Here is a 17,414-nt window from a genome sequence, read left to right on the forward strand (position 1 = left end):
AGCCCAGTCAACCAAAGAAAAAATAAATGAATGGGATTATATCAAACTAAAAACTTCTGCACAGGAAAAGAAACAATTAACAGAGTGAAAAGACAAGCAACAGTGTGGGGGAGAATATTTGGAAAATATACATCTGACAGAGGATTAATATCCAGAATATACAAGGAACTCAAACAGCTTAACAGCAAAAAAACAAGGAACCCAATTTAAAAATTGGCAAAGGAGCTGAATAGGCATTTCTCAAAGGAAAATATACAAATGGCCAACAAACATGAAAAAATGCTCAACATCACTCAGCATTCGGGAAATGCAAATCAAAACCACACTGAGATACCATCTCACCCCAGTTAGAATGGCTAATATCCAAAAGACTGAGAATAATAAATGCTAGCAAGAATGCAGAGAAAAGGAACCCTCCTACACTGTTGATGGGACTGCAAAATGGTGCACCCTTCATGGAAAATGGTATGGGCGTTCCTCAAACAATTACAGATAGATCTACTATATTACCCAGCTATCCCACTGCTGGGTATATGCCCAAAGGAATGGAAATCATCATGTCAAAGGGACACCTGTATTCCCATGTTTATTGCAACACTATTACAGTAGCCAAGAGTTGGAACCAGCCCAAATGCCCATCATCAAATGAGTGGATAAGGAAAATGTGGTACATCTGCACAATGGTACACTACTTTGCTGTAAAAAAGAATGAAATACTGCCATTCTCAGCAACATGGATGGACTTAGAGAAAATTATATTAAGTGAAATAAGCCAGGCGCAGAAACAGAAATACTGCATGTTCTCACTTATATGTGGGAGCTAATAAAAATAAATAAATATACAAACAAATAGAGAGAAAAAAAAGAGACACAACAATCACAATAATTCCTTGAACTTGTTGAGATAAGTGAACAGATATGATGTTAATGCGGGAGAGGGAAGGGGGAAAAGGAGGAATTGGTAAAGGAACACAAAAATCAACTACATTGTATATCGATAAATTAAAAATTTTTTAAAATTATACAAAAAATAAAATTTAATTAAAAAAAAACGTAATGACTGCCAAGTTGGGGCCACTAGAGCTCAGGGGAAGAGGAGGAGTGACCCACAGAGTTCATGAAGATGGGAGAAGCCACAATGAGAGAAAGGACCTCTCCCACCATTTCAAGCCCCGACCACTTCAAGGCTGGCCAAGATGAGCACATGGAGCAAAAAAGCTGGCAAAAGCTGCTGCTGTGCCCTTCATATGAGGTTGCTTGGAGGCTGCCGGAGAGAAGAGGGACTTGGTGGCCTCCAGGCCAACAAGATCATTAACAGGTTCCTGTGGACCTACACAGGAGTGAACGGCCACAGACAACTGAAAAAAATAGCCACTTAGAGGCTGGTGAGTCATCACAAGGGACCGGCACATGGCCCATTCTATGTGAAGTGTTTGGAGTGTGGTTGGTGGGGGAGACGGGCCCACCCGAGGAACACTGGGGCACAACAAGGACAGCTGATCTGCCCTCCACTCAGTGCAGGACCACTCAGTGGAGATTGGTCAGGAATATAGAAATGCAGGGGGTGCAGTTTGCTGAAAAGACTCAGGTCCAGACCAGAGTTTCCACACAACCCAGGTGTATGAGACCTCATGAGACCTGGAAGTGCTTACAAGGTCAACAATTAAAACCTGAGCTGCACAAAAAGCCTTCCCCAGGGAATCAGCAGCAAAGCAGCAATTCAGCTCAGCCACAGAGCTCAAGTGCTGGTCCCCACAAGAAGTTTCCCCATTTTAGAAGTAACCAAAGGACAACAAATTAGTTCCAGTGCAGAGTTTAAGTGGTGGGAACAGTGAATAATCCAACACAGAACTGAAAGAAAAATCAAAAGCCCCACAGATCAGAGACAAAGTTCAGATATTAACCAGTAAAGGTCTAACACTGCCAAAGAAGACCTATAAAACCTAGAAGGACCGGAAGTCCTTGTGGGGAGGGCCAGGGCCTCAGCCATGCCCCCCTGACATCCACATCCAGCCCAGCAATGACCACTGAGCTGCTGGCATTAGTGCCCTGGGTTCCTGAGCCAGGGTGGTGGGGGGCTGAGGGCCTCAGCCATACCCTCCTGAAGTTTGCATCCAGCCCAGCCACAACCCAACTGCTACTGACATCCCCTGGCTCCCCTGCCAGAACAAGGGGAGTGCCACAGGCTTTGACTATCTACCCCCCTTCCTCCTACTCCCCACCCTATCTCCTTCCCCTTTCCTCTCTCCCCCTCCCCCCAACTGATCCACACAACATCCTAGAATGTAAAAAAATAAAAAAATAAAATAATAAATTTTTTTAAATTAAAACTGAGAGTAGACTGCTAACACCAAGGTCAAGGGTTCAGATCCCTGTACTGGTCACCTACCAAAAAAGAAAAAAAAAAAAAAAAAATTAAAACTAAGAAATTTTAAATGTTTAATTTTGACTTATTAAAAAATAACAAGCCCATTAAAAATTAATAGAAAAAAACATTATTATGAAAAATCTATATTTTCCAAATCGAATTTAGTGATAAAAGTGACATTATGTTTTTGCAAATATTTTTAATGCCTGGCTAACAGAAGACAGCTGGTCTTATATCTGTTTTCACATTCAATCTGTTGTGATAAGCTCTCCTGGTTGAAGAAATCTGGCCTCACAGATATGTCTTTGGAAAAGGGAGGAGTAAATACAACAGCCTGTTCAGATATTGTGGATATTCTTTGATAATACATAAAAATTTGACAAGTGGATGTTTCTTAAAGAATCTGAACCATATCAATGAACTTTTCACACTGTGGATTAAAATCGATTGGTGTATCTTACACCTCGAATGGATCCTTTACCTAGGCATGGCTTTGTTCATCATGCATTAGCCATTTGGAAAATACTGGTTCACTAGATTATGCAAATCTCCCCCACGTTGACACGTTTTATTATACAATATTTTAAAAGGTCACATTTGTTAGCCAGATCTCATCAGAAATGCCTTTAAGTATTGGGAAGCTATCAACTGGTGTATACCAGTTGTCCAAAATTACAGTTTTTGCTTGAAAACTCAAATTTTATTCTTGGCAATAAACAGTGTTGTTTTTCTGGATGTGACAGGCTCACTTCATTCATTTTCAAGAAAATGTCTTTTAAACACCCAAGTCTGAATAGCCAGTTTGTCAGGTTTTTTTTCAGGTAAAAATGGTACCCCATGAAAATGGTGGCTGAGTCTGCTCACCTCTGGGACAGCCACAAAGCGCCCTTCCTAGAGACACCGTGACACCTCAGTGTGCAGAAACACTTTATGCGGACTTCCCAGCTTGTCACACCCAACACTAAAAACATGGACTTGAGCACTGAGATTTCATAAAATTAGTAATTACTATTGCTTCCCCAATGCCGAACTCATGGGAAAACGGCTTTTTTTTTTTTTTTTTTAATGACAACTGCATGGAGAAGATTACAAAAAGTTTTGACCTCGCAGACCTCCAGAAAGGGCCTCAGGGACACTTGGGCACTCAAGACTGATACCTTGTGAACTGCTGGACTAGCGCAAGAGAAGAACTTCTTAAGGTCAGCCTCTTACTAGAAACAGATAGGGTGTTTTCAGCACCGAAGGGATAGGAAGGCTTAGCTCAGAGCCTGGGCAGATGGGCCCAGAAAGGCCATTAGCTGGGCCTGGTCCATTTAAAGCAAACTTTTACCCCCACCATCTCCTGGGTCATGCTCCTTGAGGTCAAACCCAAGCCTTTCCTGGAAGAGCTCACTCACATTTGGTGGGGCAAACAGGCCCAGGTCCACTCTCAATAATGCCAAATGGGACACTGTGTGAGGACAGCTCTGGGGACTCAGCCAGACTGGGCATCAGAGAAAGATTTAGGAGGAGGAGGTGGAAAAAGTGAGTCAGTCATCATAGACCAGAAGACTCTTAGAGTGTGGGGAGGACATTTTAAATGTGGGCACTGCTGGAGCAAAGGCACTGGCTCTGAGGTCTAGAAGCCCAGTGAGGAGAGTGGGAGGGATGCCGTGTTCCGAGATCTAGGAAGCTGGGTCAGGGCCTTAAATGCTAAACATGGAATTTGGACTTTATTCAGCAGACAACAAAGAGTTCATTAAACATATAGGTGATCCTATATTTAAGGCAAATTCCTATTTTACTAATGAAAAAATATTTTTTAACTAAGGTATCAGAGTATTTAAACTTTTAGGAATGTCAATGAAATAGTCAGATGTCTAGTTACAATGTCTAATTTATTACTTCAGTTATTACACAGGCATATTGAAAATAACATTATATATAACACACTAATATAAAATATTGCTTTTTTCCCATTCTCACATTTCAAGTCACAATTTTGTTCTCTCTCTACACGCATCTTGGACATCAATGTCTTCTTGATATCGAGAGCCAGTTTCTTGAAGCCTCTCTCTTTCACTTGAGTCTACGTTGTCTGAGATGCAGCACTTTTAAAACACGTCTGACACTCTTACTGGGAAGTTTGACCCGAGTCACCACGTCAGGATTGTCCTTACCCATCCCCAATTTATCATGTAGGTGTATGTTTCTAATCCTTACAACAAAATTACTTATTGCTTTTGAAATTGCTCTTTGAAAGGCTGGTTTACAAAACCTGTCTCGCAACAGTGAGGGAATATCTTCTTGGGATAATGACTGTGTTTCCTCCCTCCCCTCTCTTAACGCATTCCAACAGGAGGAATCTGCAACCACACACAAATTACTTTGTCTGAAGTTGTTGTGTGCCACAGCATGTGAGGAGAAACCAGAGGTAGAGCAGTTGAGTTGCAGGAGATGACAAAGTTTGGTTAAGGGTGTGACTGAGGAGCGGAAAACCATTTGGGGGAACAGAGCAGGTCAGAGTTGCAGGCCTGGTTGCTGGACAAATCGTCATCATGGTTAGTGACATTTCGTGGGGTGACAGCAGAGGAGTGGGGAAAGCTGGGGGTGGTGTATTGAAGACTTGGAGAAACAGCCAGGAGCACCATGGGGCTAAGCAGGTGGAAGAGATGAGAGGACAGTCTCTGCAGGTGGCAAGGGACTGAATGAGCACGTGGAGCAAAGCTGTAGAGGCAGCACCACCAGGACACTCTAGGACAATGCTGAAGCTGATGGGGGCAGGGGGAGTGACCTGCACTTATCACCTTGAGCAAAGAGACATGCAGAATGGGCATGTCCTGGAGAAAGACTGAGATGGTCAGGAAGTTTATACGGAGTGGGGAGGGGAAGGGCACCTAAACTGCCCCCATGGGTTCCTTAGTCTCTTGTGGCACTCGTCACACTGAATTGTCATTACCTGCTTTCTAGATTGCAAGAAGGAGACAGTATGTTTGTCCCCAGCAAACAGTACATAACATGCCCTCAGCAAATACGTGCTGGATGGAGAAACAGAGAGGAGGGGGTAGAAGGAAGAGGGGAAGAAAGGAAGAATGGGGTGCCAGTGTCCCGCAGGAGGGGCGTGAAAAGGAGGTCGGTGAAGGCGAGGAAGGCCAGGACCTCAGAGGGCAGGTGGGAGCACGGACAACCTGGAAGGAAATGGACCAAACAGGATTTTTGCAAAAGGTTCCACTGGGACCTTGGGTCTCAACCCTGAGGAATGGGTTGGGGCATTGTCCCTGGCAGACGCAATGGGGCTGAGATTGCTCTGTTGCCTCTTCAAAGCCTTACTACAGTGAGAGACTTGCCTTGATGGCCTCAGACCTGCCCAGGCTCCCAGAGACTGAGAAAGTGGGGTGGTTTTGGCGTTTTCTTGGCTTTTATAAACATCTGAATACTAATGCAGATTTCTGCACTTGTTTGAGCAAGTCATGAGTTACAGGTCTCAAAATACATTTCTGTGTGGCCTGGGCACTTCCAATAGACAGGAATGAAAATATTAATTTCCTAATTCACAGGAAAGATTTTAAGGTGGTGATTTTCTAAAGTGTGGTCTCCAGAGCACTGCAGCTGCATCTGGGAATTTGTTAAAAATGCAAAAGCTTGGGCCCCACTCCAGATCTACTTAATTAGAAACTCTGGGGGTTAGGGCCAGCAACCCATGTTTTTTGTCAAGTCCTCCTTGAGACCCTGATGCATGAGACAGTTTAAGAACCACTGTAAGCTGCAGCTCTCCATGGGTCCAGCAGGACAGCCTGATGACTTCCAGTAGGACTTTGGAGGGTAAAGGAGTTAAGTCATGGGCTCAAAAGGCCATTCTAAAATACCAGCCCACACTATGGACGCAACTTTCAACTTCCATCTCTTCCTCAGTAGAAGGCAGGCTCCAAGGGCCTGGAAGTTTGTTTTATCCCTTCCTGTGTCCTTTCATTGTAAGCAGTGCTGGGCACTTACACAGTGAACATCTGAATGGGTGAACATTCACTAAACAAACAGTTCTGTAATTAGAAGGTACAAAGGTTGCTCTCTGCCAAAATAAGGAAATGTTAGGTCTGGATGGAGAGGTGAGGCTGAGGCCCACCACGTGGAGCTATGCATAGTCTGAAGGCCTAAGTCCTGGCCAGGTGCTTCTTTCAGGTGAGCCCCTTTCACAAGCATGTGGGATTCCTACTGTGAGGTGGGCAGAGAAAAGGGTGGGATCATTTAGGGATGAACCCACAGGCACATTCAAGATAGAGGGCTGGGTATTTGAAGCTGGGGGAAATGCCACAGTTGTCACAATCCCAGATCCCTTCAGGCTGAACTGGACCCCACTCCTTCTGGCTCCTTGCCCACCCCCATAGACAGTGGGCTTAGTCTTACACGTGAGCAGCAGTGCCAGGGGGTGGAGAGTGCACCACCACACCTAAGCAAGGGGCTGAATGAGTCCAGGTGAGTTCTGTGACACTGTGAATGTGCCAGACAGGCAGTTTAAAAGGAACAGACTGAAGAAATACTTGTTTGCACAAAGGCAGGAATACTCACTTTCCTATGTGCCAGGCAAGCAGGTGGGCAGAAACCCTCCTAGAACATGAATGCTCTCAGGGCCTTTGCTCACCATGGTCCTTCCAATGCCCTTCACGGCCATTTCCACCTGCCCAGAATCCATAGTGCCATCCCCCCTACTCTGGGCATCCCCAGTACAGCACAAGCAGAGAGGCTTCCTCAGTGCCGTGTTTACCTATAAAGGGCCTCAGCAGGTAACTATGAGTGTGGGCAGCTCAAGTTGTGACCCTGAGGGGTTTTACTGGGGTTTACTCCTCACTTTATGGCTCCAGCCAAAGGCCAGAAACCTTGCTTAGTACACAAAAGTGGTCAGCATTTTAAAACTTTGTAATAATTATCTTCTTTTCCCCATTTTAAGCTTGTGTCAGTTTCCCATTAACAAAAATGCTTTCTATTTCTGGGGTTATTATAGTTGCTAAAAGTGGGGATCATGTTTATCTTTCAGAAGGATGTTGGGAAGGATAAAAAGGGCCTGGCCCAGAAGGTCTGGGTTCCAATGGTGACCATCCCACAACAGGCCAAGGACTGACCCCTTTCCTGGGCTTGAATATCCTCACTACAAAAATGAGGGACTGTCTTTCAGTTCCTTTAGATTAGGATTTCATTTTGAGAGAATACACAAGGTGACCAAGGAAGGTTTACTAAAGAAAAATTCTTCTCCAGAATTCAGCAGTACTTTCCAGACATGCTGAGCACAAATGATTATCAAGGTCCTTTCAGTTGCATGTAATAAAAACTCACTTCGGACTGATTTTAAAAAATCAAAATTCATTCCGATAATTCCTGAGGGATTAATGGAGTCCAAGACAAGGATAAAGAACTTGATGTAGAAACCAGAGAAGTCCTCAGGGTTACCAAGGCAGCTGCTCTCTCAGGCCCACATGCCTCTGCTTATGCATGCAGTGCTGGCTCCTGACTTTGTAAGTGCCCCACACAAGCTACCATCCCAGACAGTGACCAGTATCTTCACTTTCCCCATGAAAAATTCTTAAGATAGAGAATTGTTTTGGTTCAGCCCATTTGGCATAGGGAGGGGACAAAAAGAACTGTCTTAGGCCTGTTTGGATCAGGAGTTCAACTCTGGTCCAATCAACTGGTATGTGAGGGGAAGGGAGGAGAGGGTGAGAGAGAAAAAGGTCACTGTGTACAAACATGGCCCCCACTCCTGTAGGAGTGAAGGTGGGCGGTAGTCATGGCAAGTCAGGCAGTGTCACCAGAGAGACGTGCTTCGTCAGCCACTTAGCTGTCAGTACTTAAAAGAGAAAAGAAGTTTATAATTTTCTACAATTCAAAATGACCTCACTCTCCAAATTCCTATTAAACTAGTCAAAGCTCAAGTACCGTAAACTACTTACATTTCACAAAGCTCCACGGATGTTGAAACCGAAGTAGAAGGTTACAAAAAGGTGCTCCCTGTTCTACTGCTCTTCACTGGATTTGGTTGACATTTGTATTTTTACTTTCATCGAATCTTACAGGAGTGATGAAGACACATCAAGATACAAAAAGTGTCACTTTCTCAATAATATCTTTTCTTTTTAATAATCTGTGTCAATGTCAACAACATGATAAAGATGAAGTTTCCTTGAACCTCTAAAAACCCTGCCAGGGAACTGTCTTCTGTGGGCACATCTCACAGGGCCTGACACGTAGCAGGTGCTCAGTGTGTCAGATGAATCCAAGTCCAACATTAGAGTGAATACAAGGATCTACTTTAGATCAAATATTAAATCTGGATAGTAATTACAGGCCACACTCTGTGTCTGTGCCTCGCAGCAGGGCAGGTGGGGCAGAATAAAGTAACCAAGCTCAAACTTGCTATTCTTCTCCTTATAAGAAGTTTACAACTACCAGCATCTGTAGCTCAGAAGCACGAAGTGTATACAAAGAAATTATTAGAAATTATCTTATTATCTTAACTGAAAGCACTAGTTTAAATAGTCTAGGGTTCTACTGAAATTGTTATTCCAAAACATGCAGAGGCAGCAAGAGTCACCCAAAACCACATTTTATTCTATGACCTTTATATTGCTTTTCTGTTATGTAAAGATTGAAGCAATGTGAAAGGGATAAAAAGTATTTTGTTAAAAGAACAAAATGGGTTAATCACAGCATATACACCTACTAAAAACTTCAGGTCTATGCCACACACTCCAAACACAAGGCTAAGTCCAGTAGTAGCTCATGTTCTGGGTTTTTGTAAAGCAAATGGAAATATTTGGAAAGATCAATATACTTCAGTAGAGGAGCCATAAATGCCTTGAAAGCAGAAAGTTGACACAATTTTAAATATAATTCATATATATATTTAAAATCAAACACAATTAAATAGAATATGGTTTTAAGTACATGAATACTTCGGCTTTATAAGAATAACAGTGGTGGTACATAGTACCAAAAACTTATACACAGCCTTTTTGCTTCTTCTGTTGATGAAACTGTGCCTCTATACAATCAAATATTGCAATGGAATAAATTCTCTATTCATTCAAGACTTTCTCAAGGACAGAGGTGATTAATAATTATATATTTATATATATAGATATTTCTTTTTTCTTTTTTTTTTTGCAAAGTCTGAGCAAAAGCAGTAACTTTCTTTCCCCTTGAACAGTCCTGCGACAAGAAAGCACTGGTGCCACAGGTCAGTGGAGTGTGCTCTCCAGCTGGGCAGCCCTGCTGATAGCTGTGTGTCCCGACACAGAAGCCGACTGAGGCTTCTTTCACTGTCCTGAAGACAGAAGGACAAAGGCCACCAACTGCACACTTCCCAGCTCACAGAAAAAGGGGGATGGGGGTGGGGAGAGACAGTCAAACAAAGTCGAGTGCTTCTCCCCTCCACCCACCTCACTCACCTTATTAAAAAAAGATTAGTACAATCTGAGAATAACCATTTTGTTCAAGGTACCACATGAGATAAACTGGAGTGATCGTTGTTAATTTCTTTCTTTCCACATATACTCTGAAAGGAAAGTTAAGTAACTGGAGCACAGAATTCCAGAGGAGCAAATCCTAACGCTCAAAGTAAACTAGATTCACCCTTTTTTTAGGAGGGGAGAGACTAGTTTTAAATATACTGCATCAGGAGTAATTAAAATGCGAAAATTGTATATTGCCACCAAAGAGGACAATGTCACTGAGACTTGACCTGTCAGCTTCCTTCCAAACTAATGCCTCTGTGACAGAAGACTGCTCCACTGAAGACAGACAAGCTGCTAGCACCACTCTGCCACTCGGAGCTGCCTGGCGCTCGGTGGGGCTGACTCACCTGTTTGAGGAGGACAAAGCAAAGCACCTTTGGCACCTGCTTTATGATGCTGCTAGGGATAACTCACTGATGCAAGAATGTACATCAAATATCAGCTTTGTGCGGATCTCCCTCCCACAGGAAATGGTCCCTGTCTATTCCAGTGGGCTCAAACTCTCATACATAGGTTATTGCCATTAGAAAACTAATAATTTTCTAGGAATGTAAACAATACCACTTTGTATCTCTATGACTTTCACTGTGTGAACATCACGTGCATCACTTATGTCTACATGTAATGCTGCATTACGGTGGAAGTCTAGGACTGTCTCTCATTCTTTCTTGGAAACATCAGTGATGTATCAGTGGGAACAAATACAGTGCTCTGTTTTCATTGGCTGTGTTGAAGAATCCAACCAAAGGAAAAAAGTTCTCCTATTTTTCAAAAGCAGATTTTCTTCATTGCAGGTCTTGAGTCACAGCTGAATAAAATAAAATTTAAAAGGTAAGGTACATTTCTATAAGAAGTGACATGTCATTACAGTTAAGAAGACAACCAACACTTAACTTAGTAAGTATTTACCACATATCAGAGCTTATGACAGCTAGAAGCTGACTACATTCTTGTGAGGTAGAATATAATTATTCTCTTTACATATGAGTAAATGGAAGCTTAAAGAGGTTAAGTAACTTACCTGAAGGTCACATAACAAGGACCAAGCATTGATTTGCTTTTATCTTTCTGTTATGGCAATAGATATTAGAATGAGAAAACATTCTCACTTTTTGACAAAGTAATTATACATGTAGGAATTAACCCTACAGCATACTCATAAGAGAGGGTAAAGACACATACACAGATATTTGTTAAAATACTGTTTGTAACAGAGAAAAACCTGAAACAAACCTAAATGGTCACCCACAGGGGATTCCTTAAATGACATCAGAGCCGTCTTTATAAAGAAAAAAAAAAGAACTCTGATCTGCTAGGATTCCAAGACCAAGCTCACAAGTCTGAGTGCCTCCTTTACTCACAGCACTGGGGAGGAAACAAACACCATGGAACACATGGCTCCTGGTCAGATGGAACATATTCACGTGAAACAGTTCAGTGACGATGTGAGGCAGTTTACACTAAGTGCCCAAGCGCATTCTACAGGCAAACGGTGATTTGGCGGTTCATAACAGAGAATTATCAACATGGGCTAAAGAGACTGAGAATTCTTTCCTGGACCTAGGACTTCCCACGTTCATAAAATCATAGAGTGAGAATTAGAAAGGGAACTTTTGAGGTTTTCTCATCCCATTTCTCTGTTCTACTGATGAGAAAATGAAGGACTGGAAGAGTCACTTGTAAAGGGTCTGTTAACCTAGTGCTTTCACACTACTGATTCCCAAGGTACAGGCAGGGACAGACACCCTGAAAAGTTAAAGAGAAAGCCTAGCAAGCTCAAAAAAGTAAAATATAGCAAAATATATGTATGTCCCAAAAATGAAAAGCACACGGTAGTAAGATCTGAATATACAACTCAAATGAAAGGCCTGCATTTTAAATACTGGCTTTCCAAAATGGTTTGTTTCTGAAGTGCATTTACTTATTGTCAAACATTTGATCATCGACATGATAATGGGGAGTCACAAAAACAGCTACCTTGTACTGCTTTATATACCTTCAGCTTGCTCTTTGCTATTTTAGGTTTGGCTGAGCCAGAAGATAAATACAGACAAAAATTATCACCCTTACACAGGAAAGAGGATAGAGTCTACAAAATGTACAGGGCTTTGGTATGAATCAGCTCAGTGAAAAGTTCACAATTAAACCAAGCTTTGATAATGACAGTTCTTAGAGTAAAAAGTTGGCTAGAAAGTTGGAAAGGAAAGGGTGATGAGGAACCTAAACCAAATTCAAACCCTCCAAACTACTGAGGGTTTTATGGGATGCCATCTGAACACATTTTTCTCTCATTGCTAATGTTTGCTTAACGTAAACGTTTGAGGAGCAGTTTAATGCTTTCACAAAGAATATGAGCAGAAATTCTCCTATCACACTAAGTCTTCATGAAATCCATTCAAATTAGAGAAAGTAAAACTGTTGAAGGAACTGGGGATGCTTGGCTTGAAGAAAAGACTGAGAGGGCACTAAGTAGCTGTCTTAACTTTCTAAAGGCTACTTGTGTGTCTGTCATTGAAAAAGACTAGTTGGTGAAGCTACAGAGACCTAGAGTATTAGCTTTCGAAAATGAGAATTTCCTAACAATTGTAACTGTTTGACCCCCAGGAAAAAATGGTGGATTAATCACACCCTGTCAACTCATTACTTTTTAAAGCACTTTTCTGTAAACCTAAACTCTGGGGTAGAACTGGCAACAACAAAATTTTGGAAGCTGGAAGCAAATGGATGATTTAGCAGACCTAAAAAACTCAATCCTAAGAGAAAAGTGGAGGAAGCCGAGAAGCAACTGGTTTACACAGAACCCCTCAAAGCCCAGGGAACGGGTGGCACCAGCACCTCTGGTAAAGGGAACTGGGTGGTACAAACACGAGGACTTATTAAAAGCCTGGTTTAGAAGCAATGAGATCTACAGAGATTGTTCTGCAACTAATCTCAGCCAGATGACTGCTCTTGCCCGAAACCCAGCCTCAGCAGAAAAATCTGAGATCTCTTCTCTGAGCAGAATAAAATGTGTCCCTGGGCTCAGGTACACTTAGGCATGATCGAGGGCCTAAAAACGGGATTAAGGAGGGGCTGAATATAATGAATTCTGAGCCCCCTCTAGCTTTGTCCTACCTGGCTCCTGGACAACTGGCCTTTTTCTTTTAGGCAGGAGACTGATAAAGAGTTTTCTCTGGGGAATATAATCAGTCCAAGAAGAAAGAACTTTAAAAAAAAAATTCTGTCATTATATTTCCCAAGGAAATGCCTGGCTAGTTTATGTTTAACTGTTTTTTTCAATGTAGCTGTATCATTTTGCATTCCTACCAGCAATGCATTAAGAGTTCAAACTGCTCCACACCCTTGCCAGCACACTGTACTGCAAGTCTTTTTATGACTTTAACTTGCAGTTCCCTAATGAATAATGATGTTGGACATCTTTGTATGTGAATATTTGCCATCTGGATATTTTCTTTGGTGCAGTGTTTGTTCACATCTTTGGGCCATTTAAAATCTGAAATTTAGGCTTGCCTCAGTTGGTTAGAGTGCAGCCTTATAACACTAAGGTTATGGGTTTGGATCCCCATGCCGGCCAGCTGCAGAAAAATAAAATTAAAATTAAAATAAATAAAATAAAATCTGAAATTAAAAAAAAATTTTTTTTTAATTAAGAAAAAAAAATCAGACCACCAGTCTTGAGTTTAAGAGTTCTTTATATATCTAGGATACAATGCCTTTATAAGAAAGATGTTTTACAAATACTGTCTCCCAGTCTGTGACTTGCCCTTTCATTTCTTGTGTCTTTTGAAGAGCAGACGTTTCACTTTTGATAAAGTTCAGTTTATCAGTTTTTCTCTCTCTTATGGCTCATGCTTTGTGCAATCTAAGACAGCTCTGCTTAAGCCAAAATCACAAAGATTTTCTCCTACAAGTTTTATAGTTTGAGCTCTTACACTTAAATCCATGATCCACTTAGAGTTAATTATATATATGTAACCAGCTGTTTGAACACCATAAATTGAAAAAGATAGTCTTTTCCCCATTGAATTATTTTGGCACATATGTCAACTGACTACATATGTGTAGGTCTACTTCCGCCCTCTCTAAGTGTTCCAACAATCTCTATGTCTACCCTTATGCTAGCACTACACTGCCTTGATTATGTAGCTTTACGGTCACTGTGAAGCTAGGTAGGGTCAGTCTTCCAACTTTGTGTCTTTTTTCCCCCACAATTATTTTGGGTTATTCTAGTTCATTTATAGTTCTCAAGAAATTTCAGATCATCTTGTCAAGTTCTACAAAAAAGCCTGCTGAAATTTTGATTGTGGGGAGAAATGGTGCTTTAATCACACTGAATCTTTTCATTCATAAACATGATCTACTTCTGCTTTTATTCAAATATTCTTTAATTTTACTCAGCAGTTTTGTAGTTTATATTATACAGATCTTACACACATTTTGTTAAATATATTCCTAAGTATTTTATGTTTTTGAATGCTACTGCAGATTATATTGTTTTTCATATTGCAATTTCTAATTGTTAACTGCTAGTATATAGAAACACAACTCATTTTTCATATTAACCTTATATCCTGCAACACTGCTAAACTTATTAGCAATGGTTTTTTTTGTAGACTCCTACACTATTGTCCAGCAGAACTTCCTGCAATGACAGAAATATTCTACATCTGCTCATACATGGCTAACTGCTATGATACTGAATAAAGCAGTGTTAAAGAGTTTTCTACATAAATGATCATGTCTTCTGCAAAAAGAAAAGAAAAGAAACAAAAAAGATTATACTCCTTCCTTTACAATTTATATGCCTTTTCCCCCTTGCCTCTTTTACACGGGCTAGGACGCCAGTACAGAGTTCTAGAACGGATATCCTTGCCTTGTTCCTACTCAGAAGGAAGAATTCAGTTTCTCCCCATTAAACAAGATATCAGCTACAGGTTTTATCAGGTATAGGTAGTTCTCTTCTATTTCTAATTTCCTGATCGTTTTGTCATCCATGATTATTGAACTTTATCAAATTCTTTTTTCTGCACCTATTGAGATGATCACATTTTCTTTTTTACTCTGTTAATACGGTAAATCATACTAATTGATTTTCAAATGCTAAGCAACCTTGTATTCCTAGGAGAACCCCCACTTGTCATGACGTATTATTCTTTTTATGTATTACTGAATCTGTTCCCTTATATTTTGTTAAGGATTTTTGCATGTATATTTACGAGGGAAACTAGTCTGTGGTTTTCTTTTCCTGTAATCTCTGTTTTTTTGGTGTCAAGGTAATGCTGGCCTCACAGATGAGTTAGGAAATATTACCCCCTCATTTTTCTGGAACATTGTCTAGAATTGGTATTATTTCTTCTTTGAATTCTATCTAAGTCTGGAGCTTTCTTACAAAGGTTTTTATAACTACAAATTTAATTTCTTTAATAGATACAGCATTATTCAGGTTTTCTATTTCTTCTCGAGTGACCTTTAGTCATGTGTGTCTGTCAAGGAATTTCTCCATTTCATCCAAGTTGTCAAGCTCATTAGCATAAAGTTGTCCATAATATTCCCCTATTATCATTTTAATAAGTGTAGAATCTGTGGTAATGTCCCCTCTTTCAATCCTGGAATTGGTAATTCATACTTAATTTCATATTTTCCCTCAACTAGTCTGGCTAGAGATTTATCAGTTTAATTGGTGTTTTCAAAAAGCCAGCTTTTCAAACAGAAAAGACATTGTTGGGTGGGATGAGGGGGGGGGAGGGAGGGGGGTTTCGGTAATGGGCCACAATAATCAACCACATTGTGTATAGACAAAATAAAATTAAAAAAAAAAAAAAAAACCTAAAAAAAATAAAAGTAAAAAAAAAAAGCCAGCTTTTGGTTTTTCTCTGTGGTTTGCCTGTTTTCTATGTAATTGATATTCACTGTTATCTTTATTATTTCCTTCTTTCTGCTTTCTTTGGGTTTAATCTCTTTTTCTAGTTTCTTAAAATAGGAGACTGAGACCTTTCTTCTTGTCTAATATAAACATTTAACACTATAAATTTCTCCCTAAGAACTGACAAATATTAGGTTTTGTTTTGGGATTTTTTGCAGGATGGTACGACAGAGATCAAACCGCAGACCTCAGTGTTATCCACCGTGCTTTAACCAACTGAGCTAACCGACCGGCCCACTTATATTGTGTTTTCATTTCAATTCAGCCCCAAATATTTTTTAACTTCCCTTTTGATTTCTTTTTATAACTTATGGGTAGTGTTTAATTTCTAAGTATTTGGGCATTTTCCAGATCTCTTTCTGTTACTGATTTCTAGTTTAATTCCTTTGTGGCCAGAGAACAAACAGTATAATTTCAATCCTTTAACATTTATTAAAAACTGGTTTTATGGCTGAGAATATGGTATATCTTGGTGAATGTTCCATACGCACATCAAAACGATGTGTATTTTGTTTTTGCTGGGTACACTGCTTATAAATGTTGTTTAGGTCCAATAGGTTGATACGCTGCTTTAGTCTTCAATATCATTGCCTTATCCATTACTGAGAGAGGACTACTGAAATCTCCAACAGTTATTATGAATTTGTGTATTTCTCCATGAAGTTCTATCAGTTTTTGCTTCATGTATTTTGAAGCTCTGTTAATAGATGCATACACATTTAGGATTCCTTATCTTTTCCTGATGAACTTGTGCCTGGTAATACTCCTTATTTTGAAGTTTACTTTGACATGTAGTATTATAGCTATTCCAGCTTACTTTTGATAATGTACAGAGAGCATATCTTTTCCATACTTTTACTTTTGAAAGCTTTATCATACAATCTGGAGAGCTCTTCTTTTTAACTAGATTAACTAGATTATTTAGACCATTTCTGTTTAATGTAATTATTAATATGATGTGTTCTAAATCTGTCATCTTGCTATTTGTCTCTTATTTGTCCCACTGGTTCTTTCTTCCTTTTTTCTTCTTTTCCTGCATTGTTTTGAATTTTTTTTGGGGGGGTGAAGTAGCTGGCCAGTATAGGGATCCGACTCTCGACCTTGGTGTTACGAGCACCACGCTCTTAACCAGCTGAGCTAACTGGTCAGCCGTGTATTCAGTATTTTTTATGGTTCGGTTTTATCTCTCTCTCTCTCACTACTGGCTTATTACCTTTCATTTTTTATGCTTGCTCTGAAGGTTTACAATGTACATCTTGAACTTACCACACTACCCCTTCAAATAATAATATGCCACTTCACATTTAGTGCAAGAACCTTGCAGAAGTTTACTTCTATTTCTCCCTTTCTCTCCTTTGTACTATTATTGTTACACATTTTATTTCTACATGTTATAAATCCCACACCACATTGTTATTATTTTGCTTTAAATAATTACTTCTTAAATACATCTAAAAATTCAGAAAGAATCAATGACGTTAACCTATCTACCACTTCTTTTGTGTAGATGAAATTTCTACCTGGTATCATTCCCTCCTTCCTGAAGTACTTTCTTAGGATTTATTTTAGTTGTAGATCTGTAGAGAATGAATTCTCTTGCTTTTGTTTGACTGATAAAAACCTTTATTTTAACTTCAATAAA

At 40.2% G+C, this 17,414-nt stretch overlaps 1 protein-coding gene across 3 annotated transcripts in view; it reads right to left on the reverse strand.

Moving 5' to 3' along the window:
* Positions 1–8,916: 8,916 nt before the first annotated feature.
* The window catches only part of AKAP10 (A-kinase anchoring protein 10), a 67,510-nt gene continuing 59,012 nt past the window's right edge, over positions 8,917–17,414 (reverse strand). For all 3 annotated transcript variants that reach the window (XM_063110951.1, XM_063110950.1, XM_063110952.1), the window contains one exon: positions 8,917–10,657. In XM_063110951.1, the coding sequence (XP_062967021.1) occupies positions 10,652–10,657 (6 nt within the window). In that variant the 3' untranslated portion in view covers positions 8,917–10,651. The remainder of the gene's footprint in view (positions 10,658–17,414) is intronic.

The sequence above is a fragment of the Cynocephalus volans genome, chromosome 10 (genome assembly GCF_027409185.1).
Source record: "Cynocephalus volans isolate mCynVol1 chromosome 10, mCynVol1.pri, whole genome shotgun sequence".
Classification (NCBI taxonomy): Eukaryota; Metazoa; Chordata; class Mammalia; order Dermoptera; family Cynocephalidae; genus Cynocephalus; species Cynocephalus volans.